The following is an 18,294-nucleotide window of genomic DNA, read 5'->3' on the forward strand; positions in this document are numbered from 1 at the left end:
ATTCTATATCTGATTTAAATCTATCATTCTATTGACCATAAGATGTACTGTATATCTGCGGTTATAGTAAAGGGATATACATTCGAGCAACACTGCATTTTAAACTCCTAAGCACCTTAGAGAGCTTTCTCTCATCTCCATAATTATATGTTGTATAGCTATCATGGGATATCCATACATGAATGGATTGTAGATATAGGTCACGGGACCTAACGGAGATTAAAGATTTCAAAAGATGTAGGTGGCCGTACTCCATACAGTTTATATTAATGCCATGAACAGGGGAGATTAGGTCCTGATCCAATTCTGCAGGAGCCACGGGAACTCGAAGTTTGAACCAAAGAATTTTAAATTCTTTGGTTTCTTTTACTTTTTATATTAGATATAAAAGCTATATGTATTCAATATTTCAATATAGAACTGATTATATGAAGAGTTAGTTCGGCCCCTTAACCCACTCCCTATTCCCCCTTTTAATGCTTTTTTTTTTCCCTTCTCCATACCTTACCTGGATTCACTTCCTTACCTTTTCATTCCTTTTCTCCACGCTCTTTTTTAACCCTTTTTGTTTCTGTTCTCTTTATTTAAAGGATTAATTTCTATTGTTTTTTTTTTCTTTTTTAAAAAAAAGCTAGTCCAAGCCTGTCAACTGTAAACACTTCCCCCCCCCATTTCCCCCAGTCTTACCCCCTTTTTTTTTTCTTCAGGTCTTCCCTTGAATTTTCCTAACCTCTTTAAGCTAATGCCTGTGTAGTTCACTTTGGTTTCTCTTTCTCTTCTCTCAGGAAATTTGATACTTGTTCTGCATGGAGATTGTGATATATATATAAGTGGCATTCTCTGAAAGAGAAAAGGACGGGTTTGTTCTCCTCATTCCCCAAAATGAAAACATTCCAATTGACTTGTGAACTTCCATTTAGACACGTCTCCATTTGAGCTTTTTTTTTTTGGAGATACACTCTTTCTTCTCCCGATTCCCTCCTTATTTTTCCCTGTGATCTTAGGTGTGGAGTCATCTCCTGAATGGTGATCTGATAATCCTCCCTTTATTTTTTCCCCCTTTCTCTTCCCAGAGCCTCTCAGTCTGGTAGTCAGGGCATCTCATCCCCGACTAAGACTAGGTTCTTGTCTTAGGACAAGTTTTGGATCTATCTCGCCATGCAAGCCTCGGATGTATCGAACATCCCGAATAATTCGCGTCTAATTCACGGGTCTAAATACGCGCTGAACGGGGATACTGGCTTTTCCCACGGAGCTTACAACAATAACCATCCCAACCCTATTCAAGGATTCTCGGACCGGAACTCTCGTCGCGCCAATATACCCGCTATAAACACCGCCGCAGGCCAACACTCCGATATGGCTTCCGGCTTCGATATGAACTACACTCCTCTTCTTCCCTCCCAGCTGCTAGTAGGCAGTCCTTTCCAACCAGGAACTCCCTCGGCTTTTGCTTCGCCTCAGTTTGCCAATTTTGGTGGCTTCTCACAGGCCAATGGCAACGGTCACCAAAACAACCAGAACCATATTCACAGCCCAACGCAAGGAATGCAAAACCACGGTTTGTATGGAATGATGTCACCTGACGGTATGAACTCCCAAATGATGGGTCCTCAATCGCCGATCAATGGTCTCGGAGGTATGGGAAATACGGCTCTAGGTAGCCCCCAAGCTTCCGTGGCCCCGGGTATGCTGTCAGGTACTAGTCGCACTGTGTATCTTGGAAACATCCCGGCTGAAACATCCGCCGAGGAAATTTTAAATCACGTGCGTAGCGGTCAAATCGAGTCGGTGCGCCTGCTCCCTGATAAGAACTGCGCCTTCATCTCCTTTTTGGACAGCAGCTCTGCCACTCATTTCCATTCAGACGCCATTTTGAAGAAGTTGGCTATCAAGGGAAATGACATCAAAGTTGGCTGGGGTAAGCCTTCACAGGTCCCCACCTCAGTCGCCCTAGCTGTTCAACAGTCGGGCGCGTCGCGTAACGTTTATCTTGGAAACTTGCCCGAGGAAACATCTGAGGATGACCTGCGGGAGGATCTGGGCAAATTTGGGCCCATTGACACCGTTAAGATTGTCAAGGAGAAGGCAATTGGATTCGTCCATTTCTTGTCGATCAGTAATGCCATGAAGGCTGTCACCCAGCTCCCCCAGGAGCAGCAATGGCAAGCGCCAAAGCGGGTGTTCTACGGCAAGGACCGTTGTGCTTATGTGTCCAAGACTCAACAGCAAAATGCTGCGCAATTCCTTGGAATCGCACCGGGATATGCTCACGTGCTGAACACCGCGGATCGTGATCTAATTTCTAATGCGCTTGCGCAGCAGTCCGTTGCCGCGGCCGCCGTGGCAACAACCGCGGGCGGTGTCAACAATCTCGGCAACCGCACCATTTACCTTGGAAACATCCACCCCGAAACTACTATTGAAGAGATCTGCAATGTCGTCCGCGGAGGCTTGCTGCATCATGTTCGATATATCCCAGATAAGCACATTTGCTTCGTTACATTCATCGACCCCACCTCGGCTGCCTCCTTCTACGCCCTGAGCAATCTGCAGGGGCTGATGATCCATAACCGACGCCTGAAGATTGGATGGGGCAAACACTCCGGTCCTCTTCCGCCCGCTATTGCGTTAGCCGTCAGCGGCGGTGCATCACGCAATGTATATGTTGGTAACTTGGACGAGGCCTGGACGGAGGAACGCCTTCGCCAGGACTTCTCGGAGTACGGTGAGATCGAGTTGGTGAACACCCTGCGCGAGAAGAGCTGCGCGTTTGTCAACTTCACAAACATCGCCAATGCCATCAAGGCTATTGAGGGGATGCGCAATCGGGAAGACTACCGGCGATTCAAGATCAACTTTGGAAAAGACCGCTGCGGAAACCCACCACGCCAAGCCGGAAACAACCAGAATGGACAACAGAACCGCAACGGAGCCGGCATAGAAGGCCAGTCACCGCCGTCCGCTCTCAACGGATTCCAGCAGAACCTCAGCCAGTCTGGCTCCCAGTCCAGCCCGACTCGCCCAGCCCTTTCCCCAGCCTCGGGATCCTCTCAAAATGGACAACAACGCCACCCGCTGCGGAACGTGTCCTCATCTGGGGTTCTGAATGTCGGCTCGAGCAACCCGCTGACCATGTACCTGAACCAGATGTCCGCTCATCAGGCACAGGATCAGGAGAACCATCTTCACGACCCTATGGCCCTATCCAGCCTACAGACACAGTCCCAGCCACAGCACTCGCTGTACAACGGCGTCAGCAGCGGTGATTTGTCAAATGGAAACATGGACCCGCCTATGCACCAGCACAAGTCTTCCAACAGCTATCTGAGTGTGACAAATGGATCGGGACACGGTCACCACGCAAGCACCAGCAGCCTCAGTGTGCCCCGTGCTTCGCACTCACGGGCTGTCAGCCTGCCCTCATTTTCCCAGGAGCCCTTCGGACCGGTCTCTGGTCAATCCAGCCACAGCCGCGTAGGTGCACACCAGCCTCAAAGCAGCTTCTCTAGCTTCTCTGCTCTCGGTGGACTGAATCACTCAGGATTTGGCCTGGCTATTCAAAATGAAAACTCGCTGCCCGGCTGGGCTGAAGAGGAGATTGGGGCCAAATAATTATATTCGCATACTCCGAAGGATGCAACCTTGGACTCATTGTCCTCGGTGAACCTAATGCCACATTATTCTCTGTTATTACATATAGTCCCTTTTCGATTGTCATGTCTTTCCTCCCCCCATTTTGTTCTGATTCGTTTCTTGTATTCGTCATAATCTCTTCACTTCTGACTCTTTGCCATTCACTTTCAACCCTTTTCTTTTCTTTTTCTTTTGCTTTTTTTTTGGATTTTCCCCCTTTCTTCGTCCGGACATATTCCGTTCGCAATGATCTATTCCCCTATTAATCCTTTTCATGCCATCTTCCCTTCTTTTACTACCTTGTATTGCTAGCTGGCTTTGAGTCTCCTCCGTCTTTTTATCTTTGACTTTTCACTTTTCTATCTCTTTATTTTGCTCTGGGGCTGTGAGTACGCCGCATGTTTCACTGGATGATGACCATGGAGAGGGGCGAGTCGTGGCGGTGATTATCGCATTGCATAGCGACCACTTGGGACTTTGGTCCTATTGGCTTTTACTGCTAGCAGAAAATTAGCCATATCAAACTTGAAACACTAGCTAGAAATGTAAATGATCATCTATCTATAATAGAAATCAGGCAGATTTTATATATGAAAACAATGTTGTACCAAGTCAGAAGTTATATCTGATATCAAGGCTGAAACTGTTGAGCAGGCTTCGATCGGCATGATCGAGTGAATATTAGCCTTTTGCTGGTACATACGTAGGTAGTAGTGTCCTGTTTAATTCAAACCACATGTAAAATTCCTCAGTTTTGATTCACCTTTCCTCACTTTGCTCTCATCCATCTGTCATATACAATATTCAGATCACGTGACTGGTAAGGCCAAATCGGGAAAGGATCGGACACATCAAATTGGATGCTTCAAACCGCCTCATCCATTCATCCCTCCTCCACAAACCCAAGCAAGCCATCGCAAAATCTGCGCCAACTTTGCATCATGGCGCTTCCACCAGAGCAAATTAACATTAAGCGTCGGCGTGAGGAAGAGCCCGTCGAGACCCTATGTATGAATCCCCCTGTTTTTTCTCCCCCGCAATGTAGACCCATCTCAAAAGATTCATGATACCATGAAAGTGCTTGCGCCTAGAGATGAAAATTCGACCGACATTGACGACAGACACTAACCTACCCCTCAGTCATTCAATCTGCACTCCACCAAACCAAGCGGCGCTTCACCGACTTTGTCTTCCACAGAGTCACTCTAAAAGCTAGCGAGAGAGCGAGTGCAGATGCATCTCCAAGCCCACCAGCAACGCCAGCTGTGCAGCGGATTCTGCGCAGTCCGCGCTCAGTAAGCAGCCTTCATGTAAACCGGCGCGCGCCAGGATCCTCGATGGGTGTGCCCATGGTGCGGGCCACCTCGCCGGGAGCAGAATTCCGCGAAGCGCAGCGCATTACAGCTGTACGTAAAGAAGCAGAAGAAAAGCACAAACGTGCTGTTTACGGAGGTCCTAATCCCTTCACCGACCTGCAGCCCAGCTCTGCGGCTAGCTTTGATGGCTCCCACCCACCGTCAGTGCGCGACAGCAGCCCAGCTTCAGTGGAGACATCTTCCAGCAGCGCGCAAGCCCTGCGCCGCTTCCAGATCTCGCGCTCAAATCTCGACTCCCTGAGAAGTTCTCCTGGGGGAATTCAGAAACGACGCGTTGGCGGTCCTGCCCCTGGTGTGGCTGTGCTGGTCGAGCAGTTGCAGCGGAATGCGCACTCGCGCAAAGCATCCATGGTCTCGGATCTGGTAGCGGAGGCAAAAGCTCTCTCGATCAAGCCCAAGGAACTTTTCCAGGACACCACGCCCCCTTCGCCAGTTAAACCACGCAAACGACCTGTCGTTAACCAGGCCGAGAAGCGGTGGCGCGAGGAGCGTAAGGGTGTTATATCAGCTGCGAAGCAGCATCTATCTGATACCTTGGAGAAATCCGCCCAGACACAGCAGCAGAGGAGCTGGGATGAGGGGTCTGAACGCCTAGCCCATGATTTAGAGCAGGTTGCGCTGGAACTCGAGCTCGAACGCGACCAAGACCATCGGATGGACCTCGATTCTCAGGTCGCTAGCAAACCGGCTGCTCCCCAGCCTGCATATTCACAGCCTGCTTTCAGTGCAGCTCCTAAGCCCCCGTTGAAATACCAGCCAAGACAGCCCAAGGAACCCAGGGTCGCACCTACACCGCTGCAAACTTCGCTGCAAACTGAACAGGCCGTGGAGGAGGATGATGAAGGCGACTATGTCTACGACGTTTATGTCCGGCGTCCGCTATCGGAAGCCGAGATGCTGAAGAACCCGCTCGCCGAATATGAGTTCGACCAGCAGGAAAAGGATATCGCCAAGTCTCAGCCTGGAGTGGGTGTCATTGTCATCACGGCCGAGGACGAGGAAATCTGGGAGGAGTTTATTGAAGATGACGAGGAGGAATGGGATAGTGAGGATGCTGACTCCAATGGTATGTGACTCTATCCCTTCTTTTGCCCTCTATTTACCCTTCGCTTCCATCATCTTCTTTTCCTCCATTTTTAGCCCATAGACTTTCGCTAACCCTCTTCGACCATAGCTGAAAACCACCCTGCCAACGATTACCCAGATGAAGAAGTGTCATCTGATGACGACGAGTTTGATTTTGATGATTCTGCGAGCGAGGATGGCGGGACTGGGTACATGTCTCGCTACCGTGGGCACGTAGACTCGGATGAAGACTACTGATCCCTGATTTGATTGATCATGTCTAACAAAGCGACACTGCCTTTCTGCTATTTGCCCGCCTCTCTTTGTTCTTGTTTTAGCAGCGCTCCGTTGGTCGGGCGTTTGCCTTGATTTACCGCAGATACCTCAAACTCCATATGTACAAATCAATTCAAGCTTCATTTGGTACTATCTTACTTGCTGCGACTCCCAAAGCCAAGACCTGGTCAATTGGACAAAAGAATACCCTGCAGGCCCCAGCTGGTGACAAAAAAAATGGTTGGGCCTACCCACTTGTTGACTGGGTATATCAAGTAGGCAACAGGCAAAGGAGTGTTGCATTGATGCTGAACAGGATACGATCCTTACACTGCACATGCAGTATACCCATAGTCTATACGAGTTCAGCTCGGGAGATGCGTCCTACCCTGTTAATCTACCAGACTTGATACATCCATGTCTTATCGGTGATGATGAAATAAAGAGTCATCTCCGAGACAAAAAAACCAGGATGAAAGCCCCCCACCGCCGATCCTGCATTGAAATTGAAAACCTGAAACAAAACTACCACATCCTATACTACTATACTATACCACCTTTCTAGGCATCCGTGGAGGGATACATACAATATCAAACCAGTAGCATCTAAGCCCAACATCCAACAGCGTCTAAGCATGTGAATCCAAGATAGCCCCCGCATCATCTGCATTCAATTCAATACTCAGCCCCGAAGGTCATCCGCAGTCACCCCTCTCCAACACCAAAAATATATCCACGAGTAAGTGACAACGAATATAGTCGGAACAGCACCCGTGCATGGGAGGTCAGGCCATCAAAGTTAAAAAAGCACGAAACGGGTGTGGGCCAACGTTCAATTCTCCGACCTACCCCGGTCGAACCAACCAGAGGGGCTGGATTGTGTTGGGTGCGGCTTTTGGCTAGTGTCGAGATAGGAAGGAGTTAATTATTGTGCCACGTGGTTTTGATTCGATGCAGTCATCGTGAGATGTGATGAGATTGGGGAATGGGCCGGGGGCCGACTTAATGCGGGGTAGATATGCGGATGAAGTCATTTTTGGAGAAAGAGCGGGTAGAGGAGGCGGTGTTGGCTTGTGTTTTGAAAAAGCTGATAAGATATATATTGCATTGTGTTCGTGATATCTTAGGTCAGGTGTTCAGATATACATGCCGGTATGTCGATCTTGTAGATAACTAGAGTACTTGGCAGCTGTAGAGTCTGATGAATTGATAATATATATTGACTGTGGCTTAATTTCTAGTGATTTATTGATTTGTGAACTATATTGTACACAGTCCTATGTGTAGGGAGTACAGACCGATATTTGGTGTCCAAATGCCAAGATATTATAGGCTGTACGAATCAGTCTACCTGCATGTCCCGAAACAGTAATGCGCATGCTGCAGGAGATCTATCCTATAGCGGTAACTAGTGAAGCGCTATAAGTTATCGGGTGCGGCAAAATTAGTAGCCAACCAACATGTACGAACAGGTTCTAGCTGATATGGGATAGAATTTCAATAAATGCATTCTACATGCACGTTCCAACGGCGCTAGATAAATGTATTGAGATTTGAGCGCAAGGCTAGATATCGTACATACACCGCAAAATATTAGGCTACCAACCCCACTACTGCAGAAGGAGAGACACGGCCTAAAACATACATAAGGTCGAAGATCAAAATAGGATTCGGCATGAAAACGGGCAGATCCGGTGCACGATGCTAAGCATCTCGTAATCTTCACACTTTTTTGCCTTTGACATTTCACAATATTGAAGTGAAGATCAAAATTTCCTTGCATCTCCGTGTTCTCCGGTTTCCATAAACAGATAAACGCTATCACATGTGGTTATATACCCCGAATTGTATCCATGGATGGAAATGAAACTATATTATAGCTCGGCTTGGTTCCATGGTTCATTTTCATACGTTGGGCGGATAGAACAAGCGAGACCTCGGAAGTCTATGAAGATGTGAGGCTCTGTAAGAAAATGGAAAAAAAAAACCGTTTAAATGTAATTTATTACAGTAAGCCAATTACATAAAAAATACAATGGATTATATTTTTTTTTTTTTACCTTTTACCAGTCCTTTTTGCACTCTTCGCTGATTCACTGAGATATGTACTTCCTGTACTCCGTCTGCACCCTTCAGACACGAAACAACCGTGCAACATTCTGACTCGCAAAAGAATGAGACAGACGTCACCAGTCCACTTTGTTTAAGCATGTGCCTCCTTGATCCAATGGGAATATTAACTATCAAAGAAAGGCTGTTGCCAAACCGAGTGAAGATGTGCAAGTTGCTGTCAGGCTCATGTGCCCCAGGAACTATCTTGTGTATCCTGTTAGTTGGACATATTTGGCGGTCGCGGAGAACATCGGGACAATTACATTCACTGAATTACACGTGGTATCTGTTGCTTTGAAGCAGTTCTTCAAAGACCCTAAATCTACTGAAGAATACCTGAAGATCTACCATAACTATGATACATAGTCCCCGATTATACTCCGTACTTTACAGCTAATAATATTTGAGTACAAAAAGTGGGTGTATGGAGTTAAAATGGATCCCTCCGATGTCTACACTCTGTAGTATGGGGATTATACTTCATCAGGAATATACTATACTCCGGAATCCAGAATTCGGAGAAATTCACGAAGAAAAGCCGTGCCTAAACCAGATACAGAGCTATATCCTGCCAAAAGCACACACAAATACCACCTCAACATCAAGCTAAGACGAATACTACACACCAAAATCATAGTCCCCCCCACCTTCTTCCATTCGAACCACTCACCATCCACAAACAAGCAAATCCCGAAGGGACACACATTAAGACATCCAGTATCCAACCGGTTTTTATCAGCTGAAACATCATGCAAAATAGCTTATGCCAGAAGGCCTGATCCCGGGGCTAATGACCCGACTCTCTGGCTTCGGTGTGATGGTGGCAGCATTAGTGCTTCGCCATTTTCGTCAAACCGTGAGGCTGATTGGCGTGGCTCGGGAAGTGATACGCACGTGTGGGCATTGACCTAGGACTCACCGATAGTTATAGAGGACGCGCATTCGACTGTTTACTGTTTTAGGTATAGCCGAAGACGTGTACAATGTCAGGACGTTAAGGCGCATTTGACTTTCTGCATTTGACATATGATCCCCACGGTCGCTCATAATCGTAAGTCGACGCGAAGTGATGATATTGTTTTCTTGGTAGTCATATTCAATTCTGACGAATGGGAGGTGTCTCTAACTGTTGGTTTCTTGGACTTTTTTTTTGACTTTTTTTTTTTCTTTTTTCTTTCTTTTCGAAGGATCCTCTATGTCACATCTCCCCATACGCAATGTCCTAGTCACCCCACGCCTTGCAGTGGAAATCTCTTTCTCGCTAAATTATAGGCTATAGTACTTTGTAGGTATGGCGACATCTTCTCGTTTCACGGCATAGCCTTCGATCGGCTGTTGTGTTACAGTTTCCGTGCTAGATCAGGCCCCCGGGGCTGATCAGGATCCACAGTGGAAATTTTCATATTTTCATATTCTGCAGGATCCAATATATTCACATAGCCCTGTTGCCAATACGTTATAGTGGAGGTTTCCTCGTATATTGAACTAACAATGCCGTTGTTCTCCACATACAACCGGTTGAACTTTGCATTTACGCCCTACCCTATCAAAATATGAGATGAGATGGTTAGTGGGCCAATTTAAGGTCTGAAGACTGGTACTCCGTTCAATAATTTATATGTATGATGCGACCGTACTGCACAGACCAGGATTGCACTCGACAGATCGTGCTGTGAAGAGTTGTTTGCAGATCAGAAACTAAATAGCACGGAGTACGTCCTCCGTAAATTGTGTGGGGTTCGTTATACCATATGCCGTGTAACTATATACTACATTTATGGATATATATATATCTCTGCATTGTCTAAATCCTGTTAGGCTTTCAGCAAACCCCGACATAACAACCCGGTTCTAGAACTATAATCAGGATCAAGCTAATGGCATGTCAGACTAAACGAAGGAATGAAGTAAGAAATAAGCACAGCCTCTTGTCAGTTCGTGACGAAATTCCACGTGTCACTAGTGCTTATAGGCACTTCTCCACAACCAGGGTTGAGCTTTTTTAGTTTGGGGGCGGACAATGGTGGCTAGCTGTGGCAAGAGCCTAGAATTACAACATCTGGAACACAATATATGTTGTACTCTATCTCATTAGCCACTAAGCCAGAGGAAGAGCAAAACACGAGAGAAAATGAATTGCCATGGTACAAAATGTGAAGCTATACCCACTTAGCCTGGCACAAGTTGTGAAGAAGATCGACAATAGAAAAGACGGCATCCAATAGTGGACTGGAGATTATAGTATTTCAAAGAAGGTGGGAAGGCATCATGCAATAACCCTGCGTGATATTAATTCTTTTGGGATTCCTTGTGGATATCCAGCGTCGCGGATTGGATGAGTTTCGACAATATATTAATGGATTATGACTGATATATTATCCAGAACAATCTACAAGATACAAGTCAGGCTGAATGATACTCCGTCCACAGTTGATATTTAGCGTGTTACAACATAGCTCTTTAGCCAGTAAGCAAGTAATTAACGTAATGGAAATTTTAAAATACAATATCTAAGACAAACTGTGTATAATGCCTAAATAGAGAGAGCTAGCTTTGTAATTTTGACCGAAGATCCTTATTCGTTGCTTCGCTTATCATTTCTTTGTGATTTGCGCGTCGATCGATTCCAGAAGCGTGGTGGAATTCAGAGTCTAGTCGTTTGGTGCTCTTTGAGCCAAACTTGGATTGTGGTAATTTTGCTTTGAAAATTGAATTTGAAAAAAACCCACCAATTTTTTTTTTCTTTGTGCTCGAGCGTTATGGATTACAAACTTCTTTTTTTTTTTTTCTTTTTGATAAAAATTACAGATCCTCACTGCCGAAAAGTTAGATCTCCTTCAGACAAAGGTGACAGACGTCCACGGGTGTACCTCCCTCGCCCTAGACTGAATATGGGAAAAGAAGCTGGTGGCACTAGTAGATACTGGATATTGAGCTTGCTTGGCATATTTCCTTTTCCCTCATTTTGATTAGGTATCCAGTTCATTGGTACTCTGTACTCTGTACAGGGGGTATAATTTTTGCTACGTTGAGTATTTGGCCCCGAATGCCGAGAGACGTATGTCAGAGAATTACAGAAAATGTTTAATTTTATTGCGGGTGAGCTGCGCTGGATCGAACCGTGCAGGATTGGGTCGGCCCCCGTCTATCGTTCTAGTGGGAATGAATGGCGTGGGGTCCAAGAAGCGGAGATATACGGCTTTAAGACTTTACACTATTGCACATCAACCAAGTCTACGCCTATGTTGTACTACTCCGTACTTCGTATACCAAATGAGGAAGATACTGCGACACTATAACATACTTACTGCATGTAGTAAAAGGACCTGCCAACATACAGCTACTAATGTAGGCGTCGTGTCTAGTGCGAGAAATGCCTGCACGCTTGTCACCATGCGGCTGAAACATACGCCGAATGTCCGAGGGTAAAAAGCCAGAAGGCTGAATCTGGGCCTATGTATAACTAGATAGGGGATTCGGATCCGAAGAGCGAAAAGCCGAGAGGAGTTACGGAATTGATTAATAATGTTTCTTTAATTTTTTTTTTTGACCGCATTTTATTATTATTTTAGATCGTTACAACTAATTAATAGCCAAGAGATAGTTCGTTGGAGATTGCCCGGACCCATGATCTGATGTTGCAACACTGGCGTCTGTGTTTTACGCCTTCAGCGGGCCCCAGCAGCCAACAGCCAACAACAGCCAGTACTTTGCGGGATTACCGGGGTTCTCGGGATAGTCGTTTTTACCTGCAGGAGGTCACTGTCAGGTGCTCGCGCCAATGCTCACCGCGCCCAGCCAAATGCTTTTTAGGTAGCTTGTTGGTAACTATAGTCATAGAGCTATGACCACTGTGACCAGTTTACCATGGCCCCCTACAACATACCCCATAGTTAATCCCAAATTAAGCATTATTCTGCGGTCACGAAGTGTTAGGCCCCCGTACTGTATCATGCCACGCGTTCGATCTGACAGTTCGGCGTAGTTCGGGGCTCTAATCCCCAAATTTCGATCCATGGATAGAGGGGATTCCAGCTTGCAGGGTTTGTAAAAGGCTATTGGAAATCATTTGGAACATCCTTGTGTATGGAGAACGGAGTAGCAGCCAAACACATCGGTATTATGCACCAACAAATGTACAGAGTGAACTTTTTATCCCGTTGTGGGGAGGGAGTGCCTATCCTCTCCGTTAGGAAACGTTTTTGCCTCTAATGCTCGGTCTAAAGCTGTGGGTTCCCATGTTCCCCGAGTGTTGCGCAGTGACTGCGCGTCTCCGGGCTCCATCCAAAACTTGTTGGAACCTGATCTCCCTGCGATGTAGTATCCATGATGCGATTTTCGGAAATTTGCGCATCAAACGAGTCATTCCCCCTGTCGACGGGTCCATCCCGTTTCAAATGCGGGAGAGGAGATTTGAGGAAGCCCGAGAGAAGAAAGGTCCAGATTTGAATGGATTCTAGATCGAGGTCTGAAAGGTCTAAAGTACGGAGAACAATGCTCATATCTACCCCCCAAGCATGCATCAACATAGGCTAAGAGGATAGTCAAGTAGAGACCGATATTACCCAATTAATTGCGTGCTGCAGCGTGGGGCAGTCGGCGGCTATCGCTAACGTCTGGAAACGGGACATAGCGTTCTTGGCTGCTGACTTTGGACAGCTGCAGAGCCCTCAGAACAGCCAAGGATCATAGATTTGGAATTTAACCCTGTACAGTTAACTTAGATTCTCATAATTGAGATACAAACAAAGAGTAAACAAAATTACAAAGAAAAAAAAAGATAATTAACTAAAAAGGAGTTTTCGACATATCTCAACGATCTACGCGGCTCAGACCGAAAAAAGGAAATATAGGAAATCATCAGACGTTGGGTTATGGGAGAAGGATGATTGGTTAGATACTCATAAATTTTTGACCAATCTAACCACGTTCCGGATTTGATTAAATTAAAAATTTGTTGTTTTTTTTGGCGCCCTTGGTTGGATGCAATGCTATGCACATCATGACTCGCGCAAATGTGACAATAATTAACTTGGAAATTACCCTGTTCTTTTTCTTGTTTGCCATCACGGAGATATGTATGTCTATTAAGGAAGGAGTTTGTTTTGAGGTCACAGCGTGAAATGTGCATATCATTTGCATATACGCTATAGTTGTGATATACTTACTCTTATATCATGTGTTTTGAAGAAAAGAAAAAAGACAGGGAAATGTTCTGTAAAAAATACTGGAGTATCTTAACACGTGACTGAAACTGTCTGCGGCTACGCGACTGACGAACGGCTAGAAGTAATGTGATTGGATATGGACAGACAAAGAAAATAGAGTGGAGAGGGGGAAAGGCTGGTCTTAGCCTCCGGGGGGAGCCATGTTGATCCGATCTGCAGGGAATCGGGAGGGGGGGGCTTCAGGGACTAGGATTGTAAGGGCTTGCCAAGGGGGTCTCGGAAGAAACGGGCCATACAGAACTAGTCCATAGCGCCCTAATTGATGAATTTCACGCTTGCGCAAGTTGACTGCGCCGCAGAATTATCGCAACGTTTCTGCCTTTTTCTTTTTTACCCTTTCTTTTTTCTCTCTCAATTTGAGGAGATTGCATGTCTCTTAGGCAATTAGATACATGTTTATATACCGGATACCTCGATACCTGTACCCTATACCTGGCTATTGTATATACTTTGTTTTAAATCTTCATATATAAAGCTCTGACGAAAATCCAAGGAAACCGTTGGCGGCTGCAGATGAGTGACGATCAACTTGGTCAAGGCGCCGCTCGAGTGGAAAATGGCGCATAGGAAAATTATCACGCGAGTAACATCTAAACACCGGTGGAGAGAAGTTGCATCACAGATTTTATTCTGCAAGTTGACTGCGCGGGAAATCCGTATCGGCTGCTACCGAGTTAACGAGCTATTGGATTTTCCCCAATTCGCCCCCGCGTCGGGTGTTTAGAATAAAAAAAACAAACCACGGTTCACGATATCTACTATATTCTCGGTTACATTTATTTACATCTGGTATATCTGGCCCTGAAGAGGATAGAGGAGAAACTATGTGCCACAGTCTTCTTCATAATAGAAATACTAGGATGTGTTGGCAGCTAAATTGAGCTTGCATTAGCTCATCACGCTCATTCGTCCTGACGTCCCAGGGCCATGGCGTACGTCGCAACAGATGACTTTTGCGTCTACCAATAGACGCCGGGCGTTAGTGTTGGTTTTTTTTTATTATTTTTTCTTTAATTTCTGCACTCTTTTCCCCTTCCACATCCATGACTCGAAAAAAAAGAAAAGGATGAAAAAATAAAACACCATCTGACTGTGTCAATTAGTTACCTATCCACTTCTCACATGAACGGGTACCGTGTGTTGGACAGTGTAAATGAAACATTGACACTAAAATAGAAAATGCACACGATTTCTTCATTTCATCATTTCTTCATCTCTTTAATTTTGTTTTTCATTGGTATACATTATATTCATATGTCTCCCCGAAGAATCTCCTATCACCTAACTCATGTCATAGTCATGTCATAGTTGCAGAGATAGGAAATTGTTCTTTACAATGTTCTTGGGTAACTGCTTTTGATATTCTACGCAATATTTGTCATTCATAAATTTCACCTTGGCATTGCAAAGGCTAAAAGTATGTAATTTTGGATACCGCGTGGCCCCCGTTTTGTAATTTGCATACAAAAAAAAAAAAAAGCAAAATAGAGCCATGGAACTCCAACAGAATTACCTCCCTTCCAAAGAAATGAAAACAAAAAAAGTTAAGACACGGAGTACTCCGTAGACCGAAGCTATTCATTGCCACAAATATATCAAATTAAGTGGCGAAAATAACAATACAGTCCGAAGACGGAGTGAGTCTGTCCGGTTCACCGGTTTAATATTTAATATTTATATTTTTTTAATTATCTGGGGGTGGAACCGAACACTTCAAAAAAAATTAAAAAAATAGAAAAAAATAAAGGACCCCTGTTAGCCCATGGAGCCTGTATCCGCGGTACACAGCTATACAGGGGGGGCCAAAGGAACAGCTCAGTGCACCCAACAGCGACTATTTTTCTAATTTCTTGTTTTTTCCTTCCATTTAAGAAGTGTCTCTTTTCTTTTTCTACAAGATCTATAAACCTTGCCCGTTACCCCGATACTCTTATACTTCCCTTTCTGTACTGCATTGGCTCTTTTGATATACTCTATATCTCCACTATCAAACTTGGTCTGAGCATTTCTATAAATTCGTTTGACGTACATCCAAAATGGAAACATACTCAACACTGCCATCAGCACGACAAAGCAAAATGAAAATCGACGCTTTACTCAACCCAGGCGATGGAGACTACGACTCTCCACGCACTCAACATGCTTCAATCCCATCCTATCGTCACAGCTACCAACAACCTTCACCAAGCTTCCCCTCAAGCCCTAACTACTGGTACAATCGAAACTACCACGACACCAGCCCAGGCGCACTATCCACAACCACAACAGCAACATCCCAAAGCACCAGCACAAACGCCAGTCACCACAGCGTAAACCAACCCCAATCCCACCAAATGTTCTTCACCTACCGGCCCACGGCCACAACAAAACGCTCTAGCGGAAGCACAAACCAAAGCTCGCTGTCCGCGCCCTCTTCGCCAGACCCGTACCATTCCCGCGAGCGCTTTTCCAGCGTCTCAAGCTCTTCCTCTACTAACGGCGACCGCCGTCGTCCCCCTCGGCCAAAGTACGAGGAAGAGGAAATGTACTTCATCTGGTACCACCGCGTTGACTTGTGTCAAGAGTGGAAGGAGGTCCGTGAGGCTTTCAATCGCCAGTTCCCGGATCGCCAGAGACGTGGCTTCCAGGGTATCCAGTGCAAGTTTTATCGCTTCATCAAGGAGAAGAAGTGTCCTACTTTGCGCGAGCAGAGGCGCATGCGCGATGGGGAGTTCCTGAGGGAGGGTGCTTCTGCTGCGTTGGCGGGGGACCATGGGGCTGCGCCTAAGTTTGGTGTTAGGGAATATACTAATGTTTGGTATCATTGGATGAGGAAGTAGGGGGATATTGTGTTGCGACTGTTCTTTTTTTGTTTGGTTTGGGAGGTCAAATTTGTTTTTTTTTTGCGTGGGTCGGTCTTCGTCTTTATTTAAGATACCTCTTGTTCAGCGTGGGAGGTCTGTTGTCTTTTTGATGTTCTCTCGTTTACCCTCTTCCACTCGGGTTCCTGTCTTTTCTTTTACGTCCACACTTCCCAACGGGTTGTTTCTGGGTATATAATATCTACAATACGTTGTATGGAGCAATCCATACTCTGAGAGTCAATATCATTCGGATTTAGATCTAGATATTACTATAGAAGTCGTGACTTTTTTCAAAGCCTTCACCGGTATGACGCATCACACATCTCCCAAGGCTGAATTTTCATCCTTTCTGCATGGTTGTTCAACACCCAGACAGATCCCCTTGCTTTTGTCCTTCCCACCCACGCATACCAAGCAAATAATCCCTTTGTCCAAATCCCGAGTAACGCACATGGTCCTTCCTCGCCTTATTTGAGATTCGGCGCAGTTTGGGCCTGGTTCAATCTGCACAGGAAGGATACCCGAAATAACCGTTGGAGTAGACCGACGATTGTACATGTTTTCCACATGTATATGCACCATAACAGTCATTTCCGTTATTCCCTCGGCAGAATAAATTATTACTCACTTTTTACTCGGTACAGCCGGCTAATACCGTGGGCTAGACCGTGCTAAGGAAAGGACCTATCCACAGCCCGGCCAATCCCTCAGATCCGTCGATCGTGGGGGTCTCATGCAATCCTTCATGCCAAGGCGAGTGCAATTCGTATATGTACTCTGTATGTCTGAATATGAAGATCGTAGGTCTGAGCAAATACGTAACTATAATAGTATTTCCCACTATGGCTCCCAAGACCGGGGCGACGGGCATGTTAGGGGCTTAGGCTACGAAATTGCATTGGCAGATGATATCCCGTATATGCTGTGCGTACAATCTCGGGGACCAATTGCTCGTTTCAGTCTGATTGGTTTCCTTTGATATTTAATCGGTAGATTGGTAAACGCGCCTAATGGGGTGATCCCTAGTACAATAGATGTCAGTACTTGATAATTGACTGTGATGAGTCCAGATAAGGAACAGAATTGACATGTCGTGCTTTTGCTGCTTTTATTTTTTTTCTATTTTTCGTTTCCCTTCTGATATTAACTTATAACCCCAACGGTTAAAGATCGTCGGACAAAAAGGGAACATGCAATGGGACCAATCCTATCAATTTCTAGCGTGTCCGGGTTCGGGAATTCACTCCCGCGAGCTCCATGAGTCTTTTTTTTTTCTCTGATAGAAGGATAAATTCCGATATGTCTCAGCCTCATTCTCGTGGTATTTTGAGCTGTGGGGCTGGGCGTAATAAGGGGCCAATAAGTTAAGGTTGTTGAGTACGTAAATGGGTATAAAATGCGAATATTGTAGAATCTGAAAAGAACATTCGAATTGATGAGGGTTTGATCTTCAGAGGTATATTGAAGGTTGATATAGAGGTGTTTCGTTTATAAGGGGGGAATTTCCGGCTAAAAGGGCTGTATGTGTATAATACGATGCAGTAATGAACATTGAAGGGGAATTGTGAATTGAATATTTCAAAAGCATACACCGTATATAGACATAGAAGGGAACAAGAACGATATAGTGGTACAGTTGTATCACACAGGAACTCATCTTGTACGGAGTAAGGTCTACAGGAATTGAAAAAGTAATGGTACAAAAATTAACATATCTCCGAGGACTCGTGTCTCTGTATTATAGAACTGAAATATCCA

At 45.4% G+C, this 18,294-nt stretch overlaps 3 protein-coding genes across 3 annotated transcripts; all 3 read left to right on the plus strand.

Annotated features, from left to right (window-relative positions):
• Nucleotides 1-1,158: 1,158 nt before the first annotated feature.
• On the plus strand, nt 1,159-3,615 carry PGRI_066180 (putative differentiation regulator (Nrd1); the record flags this gene model as incomplete). The annotated part of the gene is made up of 1 exon (XM_040794332.1): nt 1,159-3,615. One exon carries the CDS (start codon nt 1,159-1,161, stop codon nt 3,613-3,615), a length of 2,457 nt encoding a protein of 818 aa, XP_040649582.1.
• A 962-nt stretch (nt 3,616-4,577) lies between these two features.
• On the plus strand, nt 4,578-6,335 carry PGRI_066190 (Iwr1 domain-containing protein; the record flags this gene model as incomplete). The annotated part of the gene is made up of 3 exons (XM_040794333.1): nt 4,578-4,644; nt 4,777-6,078; nt 6,187-6,335. The coding sequence occupies 3 exons, from the start codon at nt 4,578-4,580 to the stop codon at nt 6,333-6,335; spliced, it is 1,518 nt and encodes a 505-aa protein (XP_040649583.1).
• Nucleotides 6,336-15,771: 9,436 nt separating this feature from the next.
• On the plus strand, nt 15,772-16,512 carry PGRI_066200 (uncharacterized protein; the record flags this gene model as incomplete). The annotated part of the gene is made up of 1 exon (XM_040794334.1): nt 15,772-16,512. One exon carries the CDS (start codon nt 15,772-15,774, stop codon nt 16,510-16,512), a length of 741 nt encoding a protein of 246 aa, XP_040649584.1.
• Between the last annotated feature and the right edge of the window lie 1,782 nt (nt 16,513-18,294).

The sequence above is a fragment of the Penicillium griseofulvum genome (assembly GCF_001561935.1).
Source record: "Penicillium griseofulvum strain PG3 chromosome Unknown contig_91, whole genome shotgun sequence".
In the NCBI taxonomy this organism is placed as follows: domain Eukaryota; kingdom Fungi; phylum Ascomycota; class Eurotiomycetes; order Eurotiales; family Aspergillaceae; genus Penicillium; species Penicillium griseofulvum.